At 43.2% G+C, this 20,958-nt stretch overlaps 1 protein-coding gene and 1 pseudogene across 10 annotated transcripts in view; both read left to right on the top strand.

Moving 5' to 3' along the window:
• DLGAP1 (DLG associated protein 1) overlaps positions 1-20,958 on the top strand; it is a 988,253-nt gene that overhangs the window by 890,803 nt on the left and 76,492 nt on the right. For all 10 annotated transcript variants that reach the window (XM_030810696.1, XM_030810698.1, XM_030810695.1 and 7 more), the window contains one exon: positions 8,663-9,036. In XM_030810696.1, the coding sequence (XP_030666556.1) occupies positions 8,663-9,036 (374 nt within the window). The remainder of the gene's footprint in view (positions 1-8,662; positions 9,037-20,958) is intronic.
• On the top strand, positions 16,359-16,479 carry LOC115834998 (annotated as a pseudogene).

The raw sequence follows: 20,958 nt of genomic DNA, 5'->3' as shown, positions 1-20,958 counted from the left end.
GGGTTTTTTTGTTTTGTTTTGTTTTTAGATTCAACAGGTAAAACACTCTATAAAATTGCTATAAAAGTTTCTAAATGCTTACACTCAATTTTCTTTTTTTTTTTTAGACGGGGTTTCATTCTTGTTGCCCAGGCTGGAGTACAGCAGCACCGTCTCAGCTCACTACAACCTCTGCGGCTCACTGCAACCTCCACCTCCCGGGTTCAAGCAATTCTCCTGCTTCAGCCTCCTGAGTAGCTGGGATTACAGGCGTGTGCCACCACCCCCGGCTAATTTTTGTATTTTTAGTAGAGACGGGGTTTCACCTCGTTGGCCAGGATGGTCTCAAACTCCTGACCTCAGGTGATCCGCCGGCCTCGACCTCCCAGGGTGCTGGGATTACAGGCGTGGGCCTCTGTGCCTGACCCTACACTCAATTTTCATAGCATATGTCACCCTGCACTGTGACACAGTTTGCAAACGGGCACCACTCTGCAGACCAGGCTTTGAATAACCCTGCTCTGTACACAGAGGGGTGTTGGAAATGCTTAACAACCGGCTCTCTGATTGAAGAAAATCCACAGGGAGGAACCTGCAGATTTCAGGCATTTGCTGATTTCCATGGTGTAAATACACCAAGGTCAACAATTTCAAGCTAACGGTGCAAAGTGACTGAATACAGAGGTGGAAAGAAATGTGCACAATCGAGCTTAGCAAGCTGAGAAGAGCCAGTTCTAGCACGCTTCCATCAACCCCATTAGATTTTAAAAATATTTTTAATAAAGCCCTTTTGGGCAGGCACAGTGACTCACACGTGTAATCCCAACACTTTGGGAGGCTAAGGGAGCTGGATCACCTGAGGTCAGGAGTTCGAGACCAGCCTGACCAGCATGGCGAAACCCCATCTCTATTAAATAGAAAAAATTAGCCGGGCGTGGTGGCACATGCCTGTAATCCCAGCTACTCAGGAGGCTGAAGCAGGAGAATTGCTTGAACCTGGGAGGTGGATGTTGCAGTGAGCCGAGACGGTGCCATTGCGCTCCAGCCTGGGCAACAAGAGAGAAACTCTGTCTCAAATAAATAAATAAAGGCCTTTTTGAGGGCTTGTTGAACAACTGCTGATCAGCTGGACCAAATCAGGAGAACTTTGCCCTCAGCAGATTTTAGACAGTGGACCAAGGCAGCCCTTCTCTCTGGTAGTCTTCATCTCAGTAAGATGACACCATCTGATAGAACTCACAGCAAATCCAAGGTTGCTTTCCCCATGAGCTCTGTGTAGGCACTGCCACTTCTCAAGGATGATCAAATCACAGCTTGCTTGATAATAATAGTTGCACTTAATAACAACGCCTTAGGGTAACAACATGTTTACATCGAAAAGATGTTACTTGACTCTGGGACATCTGCATCTATATCTATGTATAATTTAATTTATGTGTAAGTTTAATTACTTTGTCGTATTGTGTTTTTATTTGTGGTTCCTTATGCACTTGCTCTCTCATATTTTAAAGAATTTCTAAAATGCAGTAATGAGGAACTGCTAAATAGTTTCTCTACATAGCTGTATGGTTTATCATCCATTCGCTTAGCCGGTAAGGGTTTATGAATAAAAAGGCACAAAAAGGGAGTTTGATCTCACATCTGTTTTGTGGCCACCTGACACTTGTGTGTTGTTAAACATGAAGGATAACCAGAGTGGAAAGAGAGTCTGGATAATTTGTCAGAACACCTTCACCACTACAGAATAAAATAATCTCTGGCCCAGGCCTTCCTGAAGCTTGCAACACCTTTTTTTTCTTTTTTTCAGATGGAGTTTCATTCTGTCACCCAGGCTGGAGTGCAGAGGTACGATCTTGGCTCACTGCAACCTCTGCCTCTTGGGTTCAAGTAATTCTCTTGCCTCAGCCTCCCAAATAGCTGGGATTACAGGCGCCTGCCACCACGCTGGGCTAATTTTTTTTGTATTTTTAGTAGAGATGGGGTTTCACCATGTTGACCAGGCTGGTTTCGAACTCCTGACCTCAAATGATCCCCTGCCTTGGGCTCCTAAAGTGCCAGGATTACAGGCATGAGCCACCACGCCTGGCCGCATTATCTTTCCGTACAAATGTAGGCAATATTCAATCATGAGCTAGAAGCTGAAATGATAGGAATGTGTTGTTTTCTTTATAATGTCTTTCTTTCTTTCTTTTTGTTTTTGAGATAGAGTCTCGATCTGTCACTCAGGCTAGAGTGCAGTGGCGCGATCTTGGCTCACTGCAACCTCCGCCTCCCAGGCTCAAGCAATTCTCCTGCTTCAGCCTCCTGAGTAGCTGGGAACACAGGCGCACACCACCATGCCTGGCTAATTTTTGTATTTTTAGTAGAGATGGGGTTTCACCATGTTGGCCAGGATGGTCTCGATCTCCTGACCTTGTGATCCACCTGCCTCAGCATCCCAAAGTGCTGGGATTACAGGAGCGAGCCACCACACTCTGCCGTATAATGTCTTTCTTAAAAATATAACATATTTTTTTTTTTGAGACGGAGTTTCGTTCTTATTGCCCAGGCTGGAGTGCAATGGCGCAATCTCGGCTCATCGCAACCTCCACCTCCCAGGTTCAAGTGATTCTTCTGCCTCAGCCTCCCGAGTAGCTGGGGTTAGATGCATGTGCTGCCACGCCTGGCTAATTTTGTATTTTTAGTAGAGATTGGGTTCCTCCATGTTGTTCAGGCTGGTCTCGAACTCCCAACCTCATGTGATCTGCCCGCCTCAGCCTCCCAAAGTTCTGGGATTACAGGCGTGAGCCACAGCGCCCGGCCCCAAAAATATATAACTTCTTAAATGTAAATACCAACCTCTGGTCTCTGTGCACTACAGTATCCACTGAATGAAAATGTCACTGAAATCTGCAGCTCTGGTTCTGCAACTCTCTCATAAATGGATAAGAGTCCTTTCAGCCAGATGAGGAAAAAAATCATTTCATTTGAAATGAACAAAAAACTTATCAGGGTAAAGGAAAGCAGTAATAGTGATAAAAATACAGCATCATTTCTTTTTTCAAGTTCCACTTACATTTTAAAAATCATTCTTTTTGAGAACGTCATTCTGTGTCTGGAATTTATTCCTTCTTGTGGGTTCTTGGTCTTCCTCACTTCAAGAACGAAGCCGCGGACCCTCACGGTGAGTGTTACAGCTCTTAAAGCTGGTGTGTCCGGAGTTGTTTGTTCCTCCCGGTGGGTTCGTGGTCTCGCTGACTTCAGGAATGAAGCCGCAGACCCTCATGGTGAGTGTTACAGCTCATAAAGGTAGTGTGGACCCAAAGAGTGAGCAGCAGCAAGATTTATTGTGAAGAGCAAAAGAACAAAGCTTCCACAGCATGGAAGGGGACCCAAGCGGGATTGCCGCTGCTGGCTGGGGTGGCCAACTTTTATTCCCTTATTTGTCCCCGCCCACGTCCTGCTGATTGATCCATTTTACAGAGTGTTGATTGGTCTGTTTTTACAGAGTGCTGATTGGTGCGTTTACAATCTTTTAGCTAGACACAGGTGCTGATTGGTGCATTTTTACAGAGTGCTAATTGGTGCATTTACAATCCTTTAGCTAGAAAAGTTCTCCAAGTCCCTACTCGACCCAGCTAGCTTCACCCCTGAATTTTTCACCTCTCAATTCTTGCCAGGAGTGGTGGCTCACGCCTGTAATCCCAGCACTTTGGGAGACCGAGGCGGGTGAATCACCTGAGGTCAGGAGTTTGAGACTAGCCTGGCCAACATGGTGAAACTCTGTCTCTACTAAACCCACAAAAATTAGCCAGGCATGGTGGCGCAGGCCTGTAATCTCACCTACTCCGGAGGCTGAGGCAGGAGAATTGCTTGAACCCGGGAGGTGGAGGTTGCAGTGAGCCGAGATTGCACCATTGCACCTGGGCAACAAGAGCAAAACTCCGTCTCAAAAAAAAAAAAAAGAGAACGTCAGTCTTAAACAAATCAGATGTTTCACTTACTGTATAGAAGCTGCTCGTTTTCTCTTTTTCTCTTTCCCATTTTCTCTTTCTGTTTTGACCAGGCAAGACAAACATATTGGCTGGTGTTTCACCCTCCTTCAGTCTCGCTCTTATCTGTCACACACCTGCTGGTGCTCAGACCTTCTCAGTGGGTTCTAAATCTTTCCTGGCACTAAATTCTGAGAGTAGAACTGAAACAAACCAAACAACAAACAAAATACACTTAGGAGAGAAGCGTGGGTTTAGGGCTTAGAGAGCAAATCTAGGAAAGGGTGATGTTGAGGAAAATGGACGGATTTCGTTGTATGAGTTTTGGAGTGCAGAAGAATTGGAAAATGAAGAAGGGGACGATGGAGAAGTGTGAGCTGTGATCTGAATCCCCTTTCCTCTCCTTCAAATGGCAATCTTAAGCCGGGAGTGGTGGCATGCGCCCGTTGTCCCACCTATTCAGGAGGCAGAGGGCGGAAGATCTCTTAAATCTGGGAGTTCAAGGCTAGCGTACACAGCACAATGAGATCCTGTCTGTGGTTGGAAAAAAAAAAATCATGAAGATTTGAATTCCTTTCATCTTCCTAGTCCATGACTTGGACAGTGCTGCTCACTGCAGTGAAGCCTCATAATAACGAGTAATGTCCCTCCGCATAACAGCATGGGAGATGGTTCCTGTCCTTAAGCCTCATAATAATGAGTAATGTCCCTCCGTATAACAACATGGGAGATGGTTCCTGTCCTCCATTCAGCTCCCTTATTCGAAGTTGGGGGGATCTCAAAATCTTATCTTCTTTGGGTGTTGGGGGCTGGACCACCCTGTTGGAGAAGCCATGTCTCCAGTATTCTCCCTGACCAATCTAACTATGGTAGATTTCAAGCATTACTGGAACTCTCTGCGAATGTCCCTGCTGAGCAAGATATCCAGTTATCCCTATCGACAGCGAAGATGAGCTGACAACAGCCACCAGGTGGCGTCCAATTGCAGTTGGCCTGGGGAGTGTAGGAGCCACACTGGAGGCTCAGGTCCCCAAGGTCAGTCACGCATTGGAAACGATGTGACCTAGCCCTGCGCCCTCCCATCCCCACTTATCACATCATGGCAGGATTTTTACTGTATGTCACAGCAAATCAAATGATTCTATATTTGGCTGAATTATCTAACTTTTTTTTGGACGGGGAGTGTTTGGTTTTGTTTCCTAATTGTGTAGAGATGGGATTTCGTTATCTTGCCCAGGCTGGTCTGCAACTCCTGGACTCAAGCAGTCCTCCCACCTTAGCCTCCCAAAACGCTGGGATGACAGGTGTGAACCACTGTGCCTGGCCTCACTGTCCAGTTTGGATTATCCACACTGAAAGAAGAAACCAAGGAGAGCTAACAAGAAGCATTACATAATCCAAAAGATCAGACATTTGATGTTGGAATATGTTATTTAGCTTCTTGAAATATCAGTGGGCGGAATGTCCTGAGAATCCATTTTGAACAAAATAATGAGTTCACATTGTAAAGACATGTCTTAGGTGAAGTGGTACAATGCTGTAGTTTCATTCAATTTTAATAGGGAGAGGTTCTATCCTAATTATGGCTCCCACCCACTCTGGGTCTTCAGCTGAATCACTGAGATGAGTGTTACTCCCAGCAGGACTACCATCACTCATGCCTCTCTGGGAACCAGAGCTCCACCATGGTTTAGATGCAAGAAACTAAATTGAGTGAGGCAAGATATTTACAATGTATATGCACTGGCATTGTTTAGCCAGAGGCTTAGCTGTGGGCCAGTGGGAAGAACCTGAGGCTGGCTGGCTCTGTTCCTGACTCTGCACCTTGCAGGCACTGTATTTTCCCTGAGTCGTATTTCCTGTCAGGTGCATTAGCTAAAAAATGAGGAAGTCCACTGCTTATTGTTGAGCTGCATTCAAATGATAAAAATGGGCTGGGCACGGCATAGTGGCTCATGCCTCTAATCCCAGCACTTTGAGAGGCCAAGATGGGAGGATCGCTTGAAGCCAGGGGTTCAAGACCAGCCTGGGCAACACAACAAGACCCCCGTCTCTACAAAAAATAAAAAATTAGCTGGATGTGGTGGTGCACACCTGTAGTCCCAGCTGCTGAAGAGATTGAAGTGAGAGGATTGCTTGAGCCTAGGAGATCGAGGCTGCAGTGAGCCATGATTGTGCCACTACCCTCCAACCTGGTGACAGAGTGAGACCCTATCTCTAAAAAAAAAGAGAGATAAAGATGTGTGTTTCATGAGTCAACATAGATGGGAAGTTCTCCTGGGCTGGGCCTCTGCCAGTCATCCACCCAGGGAATGAGGGGAGACTGCCTCTATGTCATGCACCCTGTCTTCCCCCATCCCGGAGTCCATATGATATTGTAATGAGACATTTGCTTGATTTATTCCTCCAATACTCAGGCAATCCCTGGGAAATAGCCAAACATTATTGTCTCTATCTATTTTGTGGTTAAGGAAATTAATCCAAATCACAGGCCACCGAAACAGCAGGACAGCATAATAGAGTCCTTTTGTTTATTGTTCATTATAGGGTGTTTCCTCTGAGTGGCCAGAGGAAACATCTTCAGTGTTGAAGCAAGTATTTCATTCAGTGAGATGGCCCGAGTTGGCAGCTGGAACCGTAGGTAACAAGTTGGGACTGCGTGGCCAGGTCTAGCTGATGTGATGGAGCCACAGTGACACCACCTGCGGGAGTGGGTGGGCTGGAGTGGGGTGGGGAGGAAATGATGGAAGCATAATTATTTGAATGAATTTATAATAGCTGCTTAAGGAATTGTGCTTCACTGACCGAAGTCCCACTTGGAAACTTAATTCATTTTTGATCCTTATTTTCTTAAATCATGCTTTACAAATGAGAAACTGAAAGCCAGTGTGTAAAGCTTCTTCAAAACCCTCAGTGTTGTAATCAAATGGCCAGAGGGAGGGGCTGAGGCTGCTGCTGGGAGCCTCCAAACAGACCTTGACCCCCTTGTACAGGTCCAAAATTGTACTCAGCAGCCTAGATTCAGACCCCCACCATTTTTTTTTAGACCGAATCTCGCCCTGTCGCCTAGGCTGGAGTGCAGTGGCACGATCTCAGCTCACTGCAACCTCCGCCTCCAGGGTTCAAGCGATTCTCCTGCCTCAGCCTCCCGAGTAGCTGGGATTACAGGCATGTACCACCACGCCCGGCTAAATTTTTGTATTTTTAGTAGAGACGAGATTTCACCATGTTGGCCAGGCTCGTCTCAAACTCCTGACCTCAGGTGATCCACCCGCCTGGGCCTCCCAAAGTGCTGGGATTACAGGCGAGAGCCACCACACCCAGTCAGATTCAGGCCCTTGACTCGACCAAGTTGCCCTAAAGGAAGACACTTTAGGGAGTGACTCATACAGACCAAACCCACAAAGACTGATTTATAAGCTAGCATGTGGATTAATTTCTACAATAGGAGACTTTTGTACAGTGTCAATACTCTCAGTGAGTAGTTCTGCTCAGAAACAAGCAAAAATTCAACAAAAGGAGTTTATATAGTGGGAGCTTACCCAGAAAAAGACAGAGAGAGAGACAGGCAAGGTGGAAGTGAAGAAGGAAGACAGAGAGGAGGAGGAGGGGAAAGACAAGAAAGAGGGAGATGGAGAGAGAGAGAAGGAAAAGGAAGGATGACAAGACAGGAAGACAGAGAAAAGAAAAAGACTGAAGGATGGAAGGAAGGAAAGAAGGGAAGGAGGTGGGGAAACACAGAGGGACAGAGAAAGGGAGGGAGGGAGGAGAGAAGGAAAGAAGGAAGGAAGGAAGGAAGGCGGGAAGGAAAGAAGGAAGGAAGGAAGGTCTGTCAGTCAGGCAGAAAGACAGAAAGGTGGGAAGTGGCCAGGCCCGGTGGCTCACGCTTGTAATCCCAGCACTTCTATGTGTCTGTCTCTCAGGATATAGGCAACAGCCTTCTTTTCTGTCCTCTGAAAGGAGGCCTAAGGGAGAGGATCTCTTGAGCCCAGGAGTTCAAGACCAGCCTGGGCAACACAAAGAGACCTCCTCTCTATTTTGTAAAAATATTTTTAAGGGAAGGAGGGAGAGAGGAAAAGCAGGGAGGATGGAAGGAAGGAAGGAGGGAGGGAGGGAGGGAGGGAGGAAAGAAGGAAGGAAAGAACTGGCTTCGATAAATGTTGCAGCAGCTACGATGGCGTGTGTACCCTCCTCCCCTAGACACCTCGTCCTTGTTATTAGGATCAGAACACACATCCTCACAACCTCTTTGCCTTCCTTTTTTCTTTTTCCATGTTTATTATCAACCACTGAAATCTCTTCTAATGAGTTACTCTGTTTAATATTAGCTATATTTAGTGTTTTCCCTGAAGACAGAAACTCCCCTCACCTTCTCTATGTGCCTATACAATTTGTTGGCTGGGAAGGTTTCGACAGAGGGCTAATCATGTCTAGTTTATGTTGATTCATATTAATTTCCATTTCAGAAACTTCCATTTCAGAGATTGATATTTCCCAGTGTTTTTCTCCCTCAGTTTTGTGGAAGTGTCACCTCAGATGAGACCCAAACCACCTCCGGAGAGCAGGGGTCTCAGCCTGTCAATGGAACTTATTTTCCTGTTCAATGTCTCAGTGTGTTTCATGTGCCCTAATTTCCAATGGCTGTCAGTTACAATATCAGAAATTAAAACCCACGCAGAAATCACAGTGTCTTTGTTTTCACTGTCTTCCAGTGTCATCTTGCATTACAACATATAAGAAGACACCACCTCCAGTCCCACCCAGAACTACCACGAAACCTTTCATTTCTATCACAGCCCAGAGTAGCACAGAGTCAGCCCAGGATGCCTACATGGACGGACAGGGCCAGCGAGGAGATATTATCAGCCAGTCTGGACTCAGCAACTCCACCGAGAGCCTGGACAGTATGAAGGCTCTGACAGCCGCCATCGAAGCTGCAAACGCCCAGATCCATGGCCCTGCCAGTCAACACATGGGCAATAACACTGCCACCGTCACCACTACGACTACCATAGCCACCGTCACCACGGAGGACAGGAAGAAGGACCACTTTAAGAAAAATCGATGCCTGTCTATTGGGATACAGGTAACAGCCTCCCTTTCTATCCTTTGAAATAGGAACTTAAAACTAAGGAATGTAACACTTTTTGTTTCCCCGGAAGATTTGCTTTCTTGCCGCTTGGAATCATAGATCTATGTGTAGGACCAGATTTTCAAGTGATTGGCTGTGGACTCCGTATATTGTTAAATGTGACCAAGATTATGAAAGTATTTTCTTTGTAGACATTATTAGCAGCTATTATTTTTGTTCTCTAAATTGAATGTGTGACTCAAACTGCAGGATAATTCGAAGAACATGAACACAATCAAACATGAGGTGCTTTTAATTCCTAACGCACATTTCTATTTTTAGAAAATAGAGTGGACTTGCAAGAATAGCCGGGGTCATCGAGCCACATAACAGTATGTTCAACACTATTGAATGACCATATGAGAACAAAAATGTGAATCACTTCCCATAGATGTGGGAGTGAAGGCGAGCAAGACCAAAGTGACTGATAGCGTGGAAAGCAATAACTCACATCACAGCATCATGAGGAAAGAATGTGCACTAGTTTCAGCCTCATCAAGCATTTCATGAAAATGGTAGAAAACTCAGTAGGCTTCTCAGTTCGGTTCACTGTTTTTCTGCTTTTCAAAGATAAGATCAAACTGATTCCACCTTGTTTCTTTTACATCTGTTTAGCTTGGGTTACCCTGCTAGAAATGTTCTTCTATCAAAGAAGAAAAATCATCCTCTCTCTCCATTTTTGTTGTACTATGTCAGTCTGCGGGTACCCTTTGAATAATAACTTCTCAATTTGCTGTTGAATAGATCCATCCACATTGAACCCACTCTAAGGCTAATTTAAAAGCCAGGCGTGGCCAGGCATGGTGGCTCACGCCTGTAATCCCAACACTTTGGGAGGCCAAGGCGGGTGGGTCACCTGAGGTCGAGAGTTTGAGACCAGCCTGACCAACATGGAGAAACTCTGTCTGTACTAAAAATACAAAATTAGCTGGGGGTGGTGGCACATGACCGTAATCCCAGCTACTTGGGAGACTGAGGCAGGAGAATTGCTTGAACCCGATAGACGGAGGTCGCGGTGAGCCGAGATCACGCCATTGCACTCCAGTCGGGGCAACAAGAACAAAACTCCATCTGAAAAAAAAAAAAGACCGTTTTAACTATTTTTACATGTACAGTTCAGTGGCACTAGGGACATTCACATTGTTGTGGGACCATCACTATATTGTGTATGTTTAGTCGTGATGATGCACCCACTAAACTATAACCTCCACAGGGAGCTAGATTTTTTAAAACAGTCTCAGAATAATAATTATTATTATTTTCACTCAGTAGGATGGAACTAGACTTAAATCCACATATAACATTGGGGAGAAAAGTTTTTACTTGAGACATCATCTCATGTCTTAAATAGTTGGATATTTAATGAATTAAAAAATTGTTCTTATTCTTCCTCTAATCATTGTACACTGCTATATAAATTATAGCAAAGTACTGAGTACTTCACGTGACACTCATTTAACTCATCCAACGATCTTATGGCACAGGTGTTGGGATTATCTCTACCCTACAGATGAGAGCACAGAGAGGTTGGAAAACTTGCCCAAGGTCACCTGCTTTTTCTTGACAGAGCCAAGATTGTACCCAGTGTCTAACATGATCACATTATACTACTTCTTTGATGGAGAAAAATAAGGAAAAAAAAAGGCCGGGCGCAGTGGCTCACGCCTGTAATCCCAGCACTTTGGCAGGCTGAGGTGGGCAGATCACGAGGTCAAGAGATCGACACCATCCTGGCCAACATGGGGAAACCCCGTCTCTACTAAAAATACAAAAATTAGCTGGGTATGGTGGTGCACACCTGTAGTCCCAGCTACTTGGGAGGCTGAGGCAGGAGAATCACTTGAACCTGGGAGGCGGAGGTTGCAGTGAGCCAAGGTTGTGCCACTGCACTCCAGCCTGGCGACAGAGTAAGACTCCGTCTCAAAAAAAAAAAAAAAAAAAAATTAAAGACGCAAACTATTCATTGAATTTCGTTATACAGAAATCAAATTTAAATGCAAGTTCCCAAAATATGTCACACTAGGATCTTGGACTTCCTCCCATGCTTTCCCTCTTAGGGCCAGTTTCCAATCCTTTACCAAAACTTTAAATTTAATTCATACCCAATCGCTAATACTACAACTACTTACTTTATAATCTCTGTGAACTTAGATCAATTACTTAATATTTCTGTATCTCAGATTCTTCATCTGGAAAATGAGAATAATGATAGTCCTTATTTCATATGGTGCATTTAGGGTATGGTAAAAATTAATTGATAAAATATATGAAAGGCTGTAAGCACAGTGCCAGGCATAAGGGTTCAACAATTATTAGATTTAGTTGTTATGATTAATATTGTCCTTTAAAATTATAATTAGCTAAATATGCTGAACTAAATATGCCACGGACTTTCTCAATTATTATTTTTTTGGACAGAGATCTTATATCCTGCAATTTCTTTTACAATTTTTGAAAGCCACTTTATAAATTTAAGTAGATTACCCTAGATACAATACATAAAAGGTGCCATTTGCCAATATTTGGAGCTAAGAGTAAAAAAATCACAGAGATAAATTTATATACAATGACTAAAGCTTAGAAGATGCTAATACTTGATGCAAATGAGCTGGCAGTTCTAGGACCAGTTGGGATGAGGCTTGTACCAGGAAGAGAACAATGTCCTCCATTCTTGTTCTGATGAACCCTGCTTCTTTTTTGTCTCCTCTTTTTTATGCATGAGGATCGTGCTTCTTCAGGGAAATAACTACCATGCCTCTTCTGAAAAAAGTTTCATTGGATAGTTTTATACCAGCGCATAGCATAGTGGAAGACACAACATCCTACTTTGGCTGACATCCTAAGCGTTTTTAATTTACATGAGTGTAGTCATATGGAATTGGTTAAAATCCCATCCAGGAAATCACAGACCAGGCTCACGTCTTAAACAGAGACAGCTTAATACAGAAAATTGGTTACACAGTTATGGGAAGACTGAGAGAGCAATAAAAGGAGCAAGAAGGAAAAGGTGGGGTTACCAGAAGTTTAGGAGCTCAGAAGAAAGGCCTGGGGTAGCCTGTGCTCAGATTGTGAGGTGGCAGGGTCAGGTGGTGCTGGGACTTCAGAGTGGTGCAGAGCAGCTGGTGCATGGGCTGTTGAAAGGAGCTGAAGGGCCAGGCACGGTGGCACACCCCTGTAATCTCAGTACTTTGGGAGGCCGAGGTGGGTGGATCACCTGAGGTCAGGAGTTTGAGACCAACCTGACCAACATGGTGAAACCCCGTCTCTACTAAATAAAAAAATTAGCTGGGTGTGGTGGTGCATGCCTGTAATCTCACCTACTTAGGAGGCTGAGGCAGAAGAATCACTTGAACCTGGGAGACGGAGTTTGCAGTGAGCCAAGATTGTGCCATTGCACTCCAGCCTGGGCAACAAGAGTGAAACTCCGTCTCAAAAAAAAAAGGTCGGGCATAGTCGCTCACGCCTGTAATCCCAGCACTTTGGGAGGCCAAGGCGGGCAGATCACCTGAGGTTGGGAGTTCGAGATCAGCCTGACCAACATGGAGAAACGCTGTCTCTACTAAAAATACAAAAAATTAGCCGGGCATGGTGTTGCATGCCTGTAATTCCAGCTACTCGGGAGGCTGAGGCAGGAGAATCGCTTGAACTTGGGAGGTGAAGGTTGCAGTGAGCCGAGATCGCGCCATTGCACTCCAGCCTGGCAACAAAAGTGAAACTCCATCTCAAAAAAAAAAGGAAGGAGCTGGAGCCGGCTGCGCTGGCTCATGCCTGTAATCCCAGCACTTTGGGAGGTCAAGGCAGGCGAATCACGAGGTGAGGAGTTCAAGACCAGCCTGGCCAAGATGGTGAAACCCAGTCTGTACTAAAAATACAAAAAAATTAGTTGGGCATGGTGGTGGGCACCTGTAATCTCAAGTACTCGGGAGGCTGAGACAGAGAATTGATTGAACCCGGGAGGTGGAGGTTGCAGTGAGCCGAGATCACGCCACTGCACTCCAGCCTGGGCGACAGAGCAAGACTCCGTCTCAAAAAAAATAAAAAAGGAGCTGGAGGGTGGAGCCATAGCTGCCTTCACATGCAGGAGTGATGCCAGAAGAAGGTGGAAACAGGAAGGAAGTTCCTTCTCTTCTTCCACCTTCCTTTGTTAGAACACAACTGGAAACCAGCTGACAAGGAGGCCTAGGAAATGTAGTTTGGGAGTCCTGGCCCCATTGTCGAAGAGCAGCTGAATGTAGAAGATGGGCTTGGGGCTGCTAGACAGTAAGCAAATCACCAAAACAAAGCTCTTTGTCTGATAAATAAATAAATGTGCTGTTTTCTTCAATCAGCATGTGTGTTAAAAGGCCTAAAATGGACATGATCCATGTGCAGTCTTGATTCCTATGTTCTTATGGGAGCACCTCATGGCACTCTGATTCCAGAATATTTAAAGATATAAATTTCTGTATAATATGGCACCAAAACAAGTCAAGTACTTTATCTGGTGTTTTTCTTGATGTCCTAGTGCTGGGGATGAGGGGGGCATTGTGGGGACTGGCTGCTCTGGATTTAGAGCAAAGTTGTATGTCTAAACTAAAAGTCATAGGCACCTTTAGGATAATTTTTTTTAATTTTCTTATAATTACAAAGTGAGTAATTCATGTAAACAGTATTATTATAAAGAGTTCGTATAGTACAGGAGTGTATAGAGCAAAATATGAGATTTCCCCTTCTTTCCCACTCCCACCTCCTATTCCTACTGTACTCCCCAAAGGTGACCCCTGGCAACAGTTGGTTACACTGTCTTTTAGTCTCTCGAGAGTAATTCTGAGTACAGATGAGTTTCATGTCCTGCCTTTAGGCCCTGACTCCTCTGCCTCCCGATGGTACATTATGATTTCCATCTATTATTTAACTCAAGTTGCAAAACAGATTAAAAGAACAGCTTAATCCTTCACATTATGTGAAATGCAATGGCTTTCTCTATTCTTTGAATTAAAAATAAAAGAAAATTTAGTTATTTTAGATCGTACTCCTAAGGCTTATTTATTTCCTTAATACCTGTCCAAGTGTACAGAGATATATTAATATTTTATGCTTATGTGAAGAAATAAGTCCAACTGCAGATAATGAAACTTGTCTCTGCCAAGTAAAATACAAACCAAAGGAATTGTTACTATTTGAAAGAAAGCTTTGAAAAATAAAAAGGCCCATGTGTGGTGGCTCACTCCTGTAATCCCAGCACTTTGGGAGGCCTAGGTGGGTGGATCACAAGGTCAGGAGATCAAGACCATCCTGGCTAACATGGTGAAACCCCATCTCTACTAAAAATACAAAAAATTAGCTGGGCGTGGTGGCGGGTGCCTGTAGTCCCAGCTACTCGGGAGGCTGAGGCAGGAGAATGGCGTGAACCCAGGAGGCGGCTCTTGCAGTGAGCCAAGATGGCGCCACTGCACTCCAGCCTGGGCGACTCTGTCTCAAAATAAGTAAATAAATAAAATAAAAAGGCACATTATTTTGGATTCATAATTTATTGACTTAAAATAATAAAGGAACACTAAGGAGATAGTTTCGAAACATTTAAGCCTTAAAGACTTTATTTTGATGGCCTGGAAGTCAGCATCAGTGTTTATTTGGAAAGAGATTTTTGGAGGGACCTCTCTCGAGTCAAAACTAATGAACCTTATGGAGATCATTTTAATGAATTCCAAAAAGAAGAAATAATCAGTCATGTTTGCCAACCATGATGCATTAAAAATTAGAAATTAACACTAAACAGATAACAAAATCTAACCATTTGAAAATATTAAAACATCTAAATAACATTTGGATTACAGAAGGAATTCAAGATTATTTCGAAATAAATGACAGCAGGAATCCTATAAATCACCACTATGGGCTGTGGCCACAGTGATGATCTAAGAAAGATTTTTAGCCCTATGTTCTTTCATAATTAAGGAAGAAATATTACAATATAAACACTCAATTTACAAAGCTAGAAAAAGAACAACAGATTCAAAAGAAGGAATTACTAATGATGAAAGTACAGATAAATGCATTAGAAAACAAAACAGAGCAATGGCAATAACAAGTAAAGTGGAATTGATAAACCAAAATTGGTTATTTGAAAATACTAAATAAATAGACAAATCTTATTGAGAGAGGGAAAATAGAAATCAACAATATTAGGAATGAGAATAGTATATGACCTTTTGAAAAATTATAAAAGATTCTTGTGACAGCTTAATATTGGTAAATTTTAAAGTTAAAATAATATAGACACTCATGTATATTACTAATACCGACGCAAGAGGGAGTATTAAATCTGGGGAAAGAGGTCAGGCTCAGTGGCTCACGCCTGTAATCCCAGCAGTTTGGGAAGCTAAGGTGGGTAGATGGCTTGAGCCAGGGAATTCAAGACCAGCTTAAGCAACATAATGAGGCCTTGTCTCTACAAAAAATAGAAAAAATTAGTCATGCATGCTGGCACATACCTGAGTCCCAGCTACTTGGGAGACTGAGGCGGGAGGATCACTTGAGACCAGGAGTTCACAGTGGCAGTAAGCCATGATTTTGCCACAGCACTCCAGCTTGGATGACAGAAACCCTCTCTCTAAAAAATAAATAAATAAATAACATAAAAACCTGGAGGAAGAAATCTTATAACCATAGAATAAAGTGCAAAAAACGTAAAGAAAAAAAAACCTTTCACAAAAGTTATGGACTTGGATCATTTTAACAGGAAAGGTTTTCTCAACATTCATGAAGCAAATAATTCCTACGTTATTTAAAGCATGTAATATTACAAGAAAAGATCAAGATTCTTTTTTTTTTTTTTTGAGATGGAGTTTTGCTCTTGTCGCCCAGGCTGGAGTGTGGTGGTGTGATCTAGGCTCACTGAAACTTCCATCTCCTGGGTTCAAGCAATTCTCCTGCCTCAGTCTCCCAAGTAGCTGGGACTACAGCCATGCACTACCATGACCGGCTAATCTTTGTATTTTTAGTAGAGACCGGGTTTCACCATGTTGGCTAAGCTGGTCTCAAACTCCTGACCTCAGGTGATCTGCCCGTCTCGGCTTCCCAAAATGCTGGGATTACAGGCGTGAACCACTGCACCTAGCCAAGATTCTTAATATATTTTAATCAATTAAGCATAACTCTAATACCTAAATTTGAAAGAACACAAGAAAAAATAATTATAGAATAACATGCTTACAAAAATAGATGTAAAAATTATTACCAAATTTGAGAATTAATCAAAGTGTATATATATTTTTAAAAATAATATACTTTTACTGATCTTTTTGTGGTTCATAAGCATGATGATTGGGTCTTCACACAAACGTTTAAGATGTGCCTCCCTCACATCTTATACGTGAGGGAGGCACATCTTAAATTCAGCGTATTTCCTGTCTGAAGTAAGAAAAATTAAATAAAAATTAAAATAATATACTATTACCAAGTAGTGTATGTCACAGAAATTCAAAGTTATTTTAGCCTTTGGGGGGAAAATATGGTATCAAGATAGACAGTAAAAAGTATTGCATTTGGTAAAAATCAGAAGCCATTCCAAGTATCACCATGATAAAAAGCATTTATAAGAAACCAAACTAAAGGCCAGCTGTGGTGGCTCACACCTGTAATCCCAGTACTTTGGGAGGCTGAAGTGGGTGGATCACTTGAAGTCAGGAGTTTGAGACCAGCCTGGCCAACATGGCAAAATCCCGTCTCTACTAAAAATACAAAAATTAGCCAGGCATGATGGTGCATGCCTGTAGTCCCAGCTACTCCGGAGGCTAAGGCAGGAGAATCACTTGAACCTGGGAGGTGGAGGTTTTAGTGAGCTTAGATTGCGCCACTGCCCTCCAGCCTGGGCAACAGAGTGAGACTCTGTCTCAGAAATAAATAAATAAATAAATAAATAAATAAATAAATAAATAAAACCAAACTAAACTTCTGCTTAAAGACGGAATGCTAGAGATATTCCAGAGTCAGAAGTCAAGTAAGGATGAATATGTTCATAGGCTTATTCAGTGTTGTTTGCCTTTACTGGCCAAGACACAAAGCAAGAAATGAAGTGTAAATATTTCAAAACAAAGCAAAACTGCTTTTATTCGTAGATAATATGCATGTCCACCTTTAAAATTCTAGCAGAAACCGGGAGTCTGAGGCGGGAGAATCGCTTGAATCCCAGAGGCATAAGTTGCGGTGAGTCAAGATTGTGCCATTGCACTCCAGCCTGGGCAACAAGAGCAAAACTCTGTCTCAAAAGAAAAAAAAAACCTAGCAGAAACCACTGAAAATCCATTAGAATTCAGCAACGTGAAAGAATATAATATATACTGAGGAATCAATAACTTATCTATATATTATCAATAAACAAAATATAAAGGTACACAAATAACCCATTCACAATAGTAACAAAAACTATAAAACAACACAATCGAGCTTCAGAAATAATATGTAACTCCTATTTGAAAACAATATAAAAACTTACCTTACATAAAATATAAGACCTCCAGGCGGCCGGGAGCGTTGGCTCACGCCTGTAATCCCAGCACTTTGGGAGGCCGATGCGGGCGGATCACGAGGTCAAGAGATTGAGACCATCCTGGCCAACGTGGTGAAACCCTGTCTCTACTAAAAAATACAAAAATTAACTGGGCGTGGTGGCACACGCCTGTAGTCCCAGCGTCTCGGGAGGCTGAGGCAGGAGAATCGCTTGAACCCGTCCGTGAGGCGGAGGTTGCAGTGAGCCGAGATTGCGCCACTGCACTCCAGCCTGGCGACAGAGCAAGACTCTGTCAAAAAAGAAAAAAAGAAAAGAAAAAGAAAAAGAGCCGGGCGTGGTTGAGCGCGCCTGTAGTCTCAGCTACTAGGGAGGCTGAGGCAGAGAGAATCGCTTGAACCCGGGAGGCGGAGGTTGCAGTGAGCCGAAATCACGCCACTGCACTCCAGCCAGGGCGACAGAGTGAGAGTCCCGAGACTCCGTCTGAAAATAAGTAAGTAAATAACCTCCATGCATGGTCATGCACACCTGTATTCTCAGCTACTCAGGGGGCTGAGGCAGGAGGATCACATGAGCCCAGGAGTCTTGGGCTGTAGTGCACTATAGTGATGGGGTGTCCACAGTAAGTTCAGCATCAGTATGGTGACCTGCCAGGGGCAGGGGACCATCAGTTTGCCTAAGGAGGGGTGAACTGGCTCAGGTCAGAAAAGGAGCGGGTCAAAATTGCCGTGCTGATCACTAATGGGATCAACTTTGTGAATAGCCACTGTACTCTAGCCTGGGCAACATAGCAAGATCTCGTCTAGCAAATAAATAAATAAAATATAATACTGTAATAAAAGAAAAATTATTTAATATTCCTACACAGGAATACTACATAGTAAAAAGACAACAATCTCCTGAAAATTAATACAAATATTTAAAGAAATTCCAATAAAAATTCCAATGTGATTTTTATCACTTGGTGGAGGCTAACAGGACGAGCTTGACAATTTGATGTTAAAGTTTACTTAGAAGTTAATACTCCAAAATAACCTAGAGATTTTTGTTTTGTTTTTAAATTACCTTTTTTTTTTTTTTTTTTTGAGACACTGTCTTGCTCTTTCACTCAGGCTGGAGTGCAATGGCATGATCATGGCTCACTGCAGCCTCCACCTCTCAGGCTCAAGCAATCCTCCTTCAGCCTCCTGAGTAGTTAGGAGTACAGGTGCATGCCACTATGCCCAGCTATTTTTTTTTTTCTTATTTTTTGTAGAGACAGGGTCTTGCTGTGTTGCCCAGTCTGGTCTTTAACTCTTAGGCTCAAGTGATCCTCTCACCTCGGCCTCCCAAAGTGCTAGGATTACAGGCATGAGCCACCTCACCTAGCCTAATTATATTTTTTGAAAAAAGAACTACAGGAGGAGACTTGTCATAGAAAATATCAAGACTGATTACAAAATTATATTAGGAAAGGCCAGACACGCAACCAGCATTTTGAGAGGCTGAGGCGGGCAGATCAGCTAAGGTTGGGAGTTCGAGACCAGCTTGGCCAATGTAGCGAAACCCCATCTCTACTAAAAATACAAAAATTAGCCAGGCATGGTGGCACACGCCTATAATTTCAGCTACTTGGGAGGCTGAGGCAGGAGAATCACTTGAACCCGGGAGGTGGAGGTTGCACTGAGCCGAGATCGCACCACTGCACTCCAATCTGGGCAACAGAGTGAAACTCCATCTCAAAAAAAAAAAAAAATTATATTTAGGAAAAAGGAGAGGGAAGGTCAATAAGCCCAACAGATCAATAGGCAGAAACAGGTCTGTATATATGTGTGTCACTTAATGACAGGGATACACCTGGGAAAATGTGTTATTAGGTGATTTCATCATTGTGTGAACATCATAGAAGGTACTTACACAAACCGAGAAGGTAAAGCATACTACACACTTAGGCTATATAGTATGGCCCATTGCTCCTAGGCTATAAACCTGTACAGCATATGACTGTGCTGAACACTGTAGGCCATTATAACATAATGGTAAGTATTTGTGTATCTAACCATAGAAAAGGTACAGTAAAAATACAGTACAAAAGATACTTCTGCACAGGGCAGTTCCATTATAATCTTATGATCACTATTGTATATGTGCTCTATCGTTAACAGAAATGTCACTATGTGTGTCATGACTGTAGATGGGAATGCCTATATGAGAATGTATGGGAAAATATATGTGAGTAAAGTTTGGTATCAGATAAAGCTGATATCTCAAATAAAAAAGCGAATTAGTTAATAAGTGGAGCCAGATCCATTGATAACCCAAGGGAGGTAGTACAGGAGGGTAATATTAGATCTCTGCATATGTATCTTTGACAGAAACATTTCAGGATGATGGATTTAAGAATTAAATACGAGGCGGGCGGATCACGAGGTCAGGAGATTGAGACCACGGTGAAACCCCGTCTCTACTAAAAATACAAAAAATTAGCCAGGCGTGGTGGCGGGCGCCTGTAGTCCCAGCTACTCGGAGAGGCTGAGGCAGGAGAATGGCGTGAACCCGGGAGGCGGAGCTTGCAGTGAGCCGAGATTGCGCCACTGCACTCCAGCCTGGGCGACAGAGCAAGACTCTGTTTCAAAAAAAAAAAAAAGAAATATGAAAAAAAGATAACATGAAAGCATAAAAGAAAATACAAGAGGGCTTTTAAAAATATGCTCAGAGAAAAAGCCTTTCCAAACCATAAAAGCTGGATGTGACTACCTAAGATTCTCTCCAATGAAGGACAAAGTTTAAAAGACACATGATGAACTGAAAGAAAACATTTGCAGTATATGTAACAGAGAGAGTTTAGGTTCATAAGATATAAAGAGATCTTATGATAAGAAATTAAAAAACAGCCTAATTAGGAAGAAGGAGACTAGTAAAGGATATGAACAGACAATTTACAGATAGAAACATAAGAAGTCAATAAATATTTTTGGCCAGGTGCAGTGGCTCACGCCTGTAATCTCAGCCATTTGGGAGGCCGAGGCACTCAAATCACAAGGTCAGGAGTTTGAGACAAGCCTGACCAACATGGTGAAATCCCATCTCTACTAAAAATACAAAAATTAGCTGGCATGGTGGCACGTGTCTGTAATCTCAGCTACTTGGGAGGCTGAGGCAGGAGAATCACTTGAACCCGGGAAGTGGAGGTTGCAGTGAGCTGAGATTGCACCACTGCACTCCAGCCTGGGGGACAGAGTGAGACTCCGTCTCAAAAAAATAAAATAAAATAAAATAATCATTTAGGCCAGGCGCAGTGGCTCACGCCTGTAATCCCAGCACTTTGGGAGGCTGAGGCGGGCGGATCACGAGGTCAGGAGATCAAGACCATCCTGGATAACACAGTGAAACTCCGTCTCTACTAAAAA

This window comes from Nomascus leucogenys, chromosome 4 (assembly GCF_006542625.1).
Source record: "Nomascus leucogenys isolate Asia chromosome 4, Asia_NLE_v1, whole genome shotgun sequence".
Classification (NCBI taxonomy): Eukaryota; Metazoa; Chordata; class Mammalia; order Primates; family Hylobatidae; genus Nomascus; species Nomascus leucogenys.
This window is presented reverse-complemented; position numbering and strand designations above follow the sequence as displayed.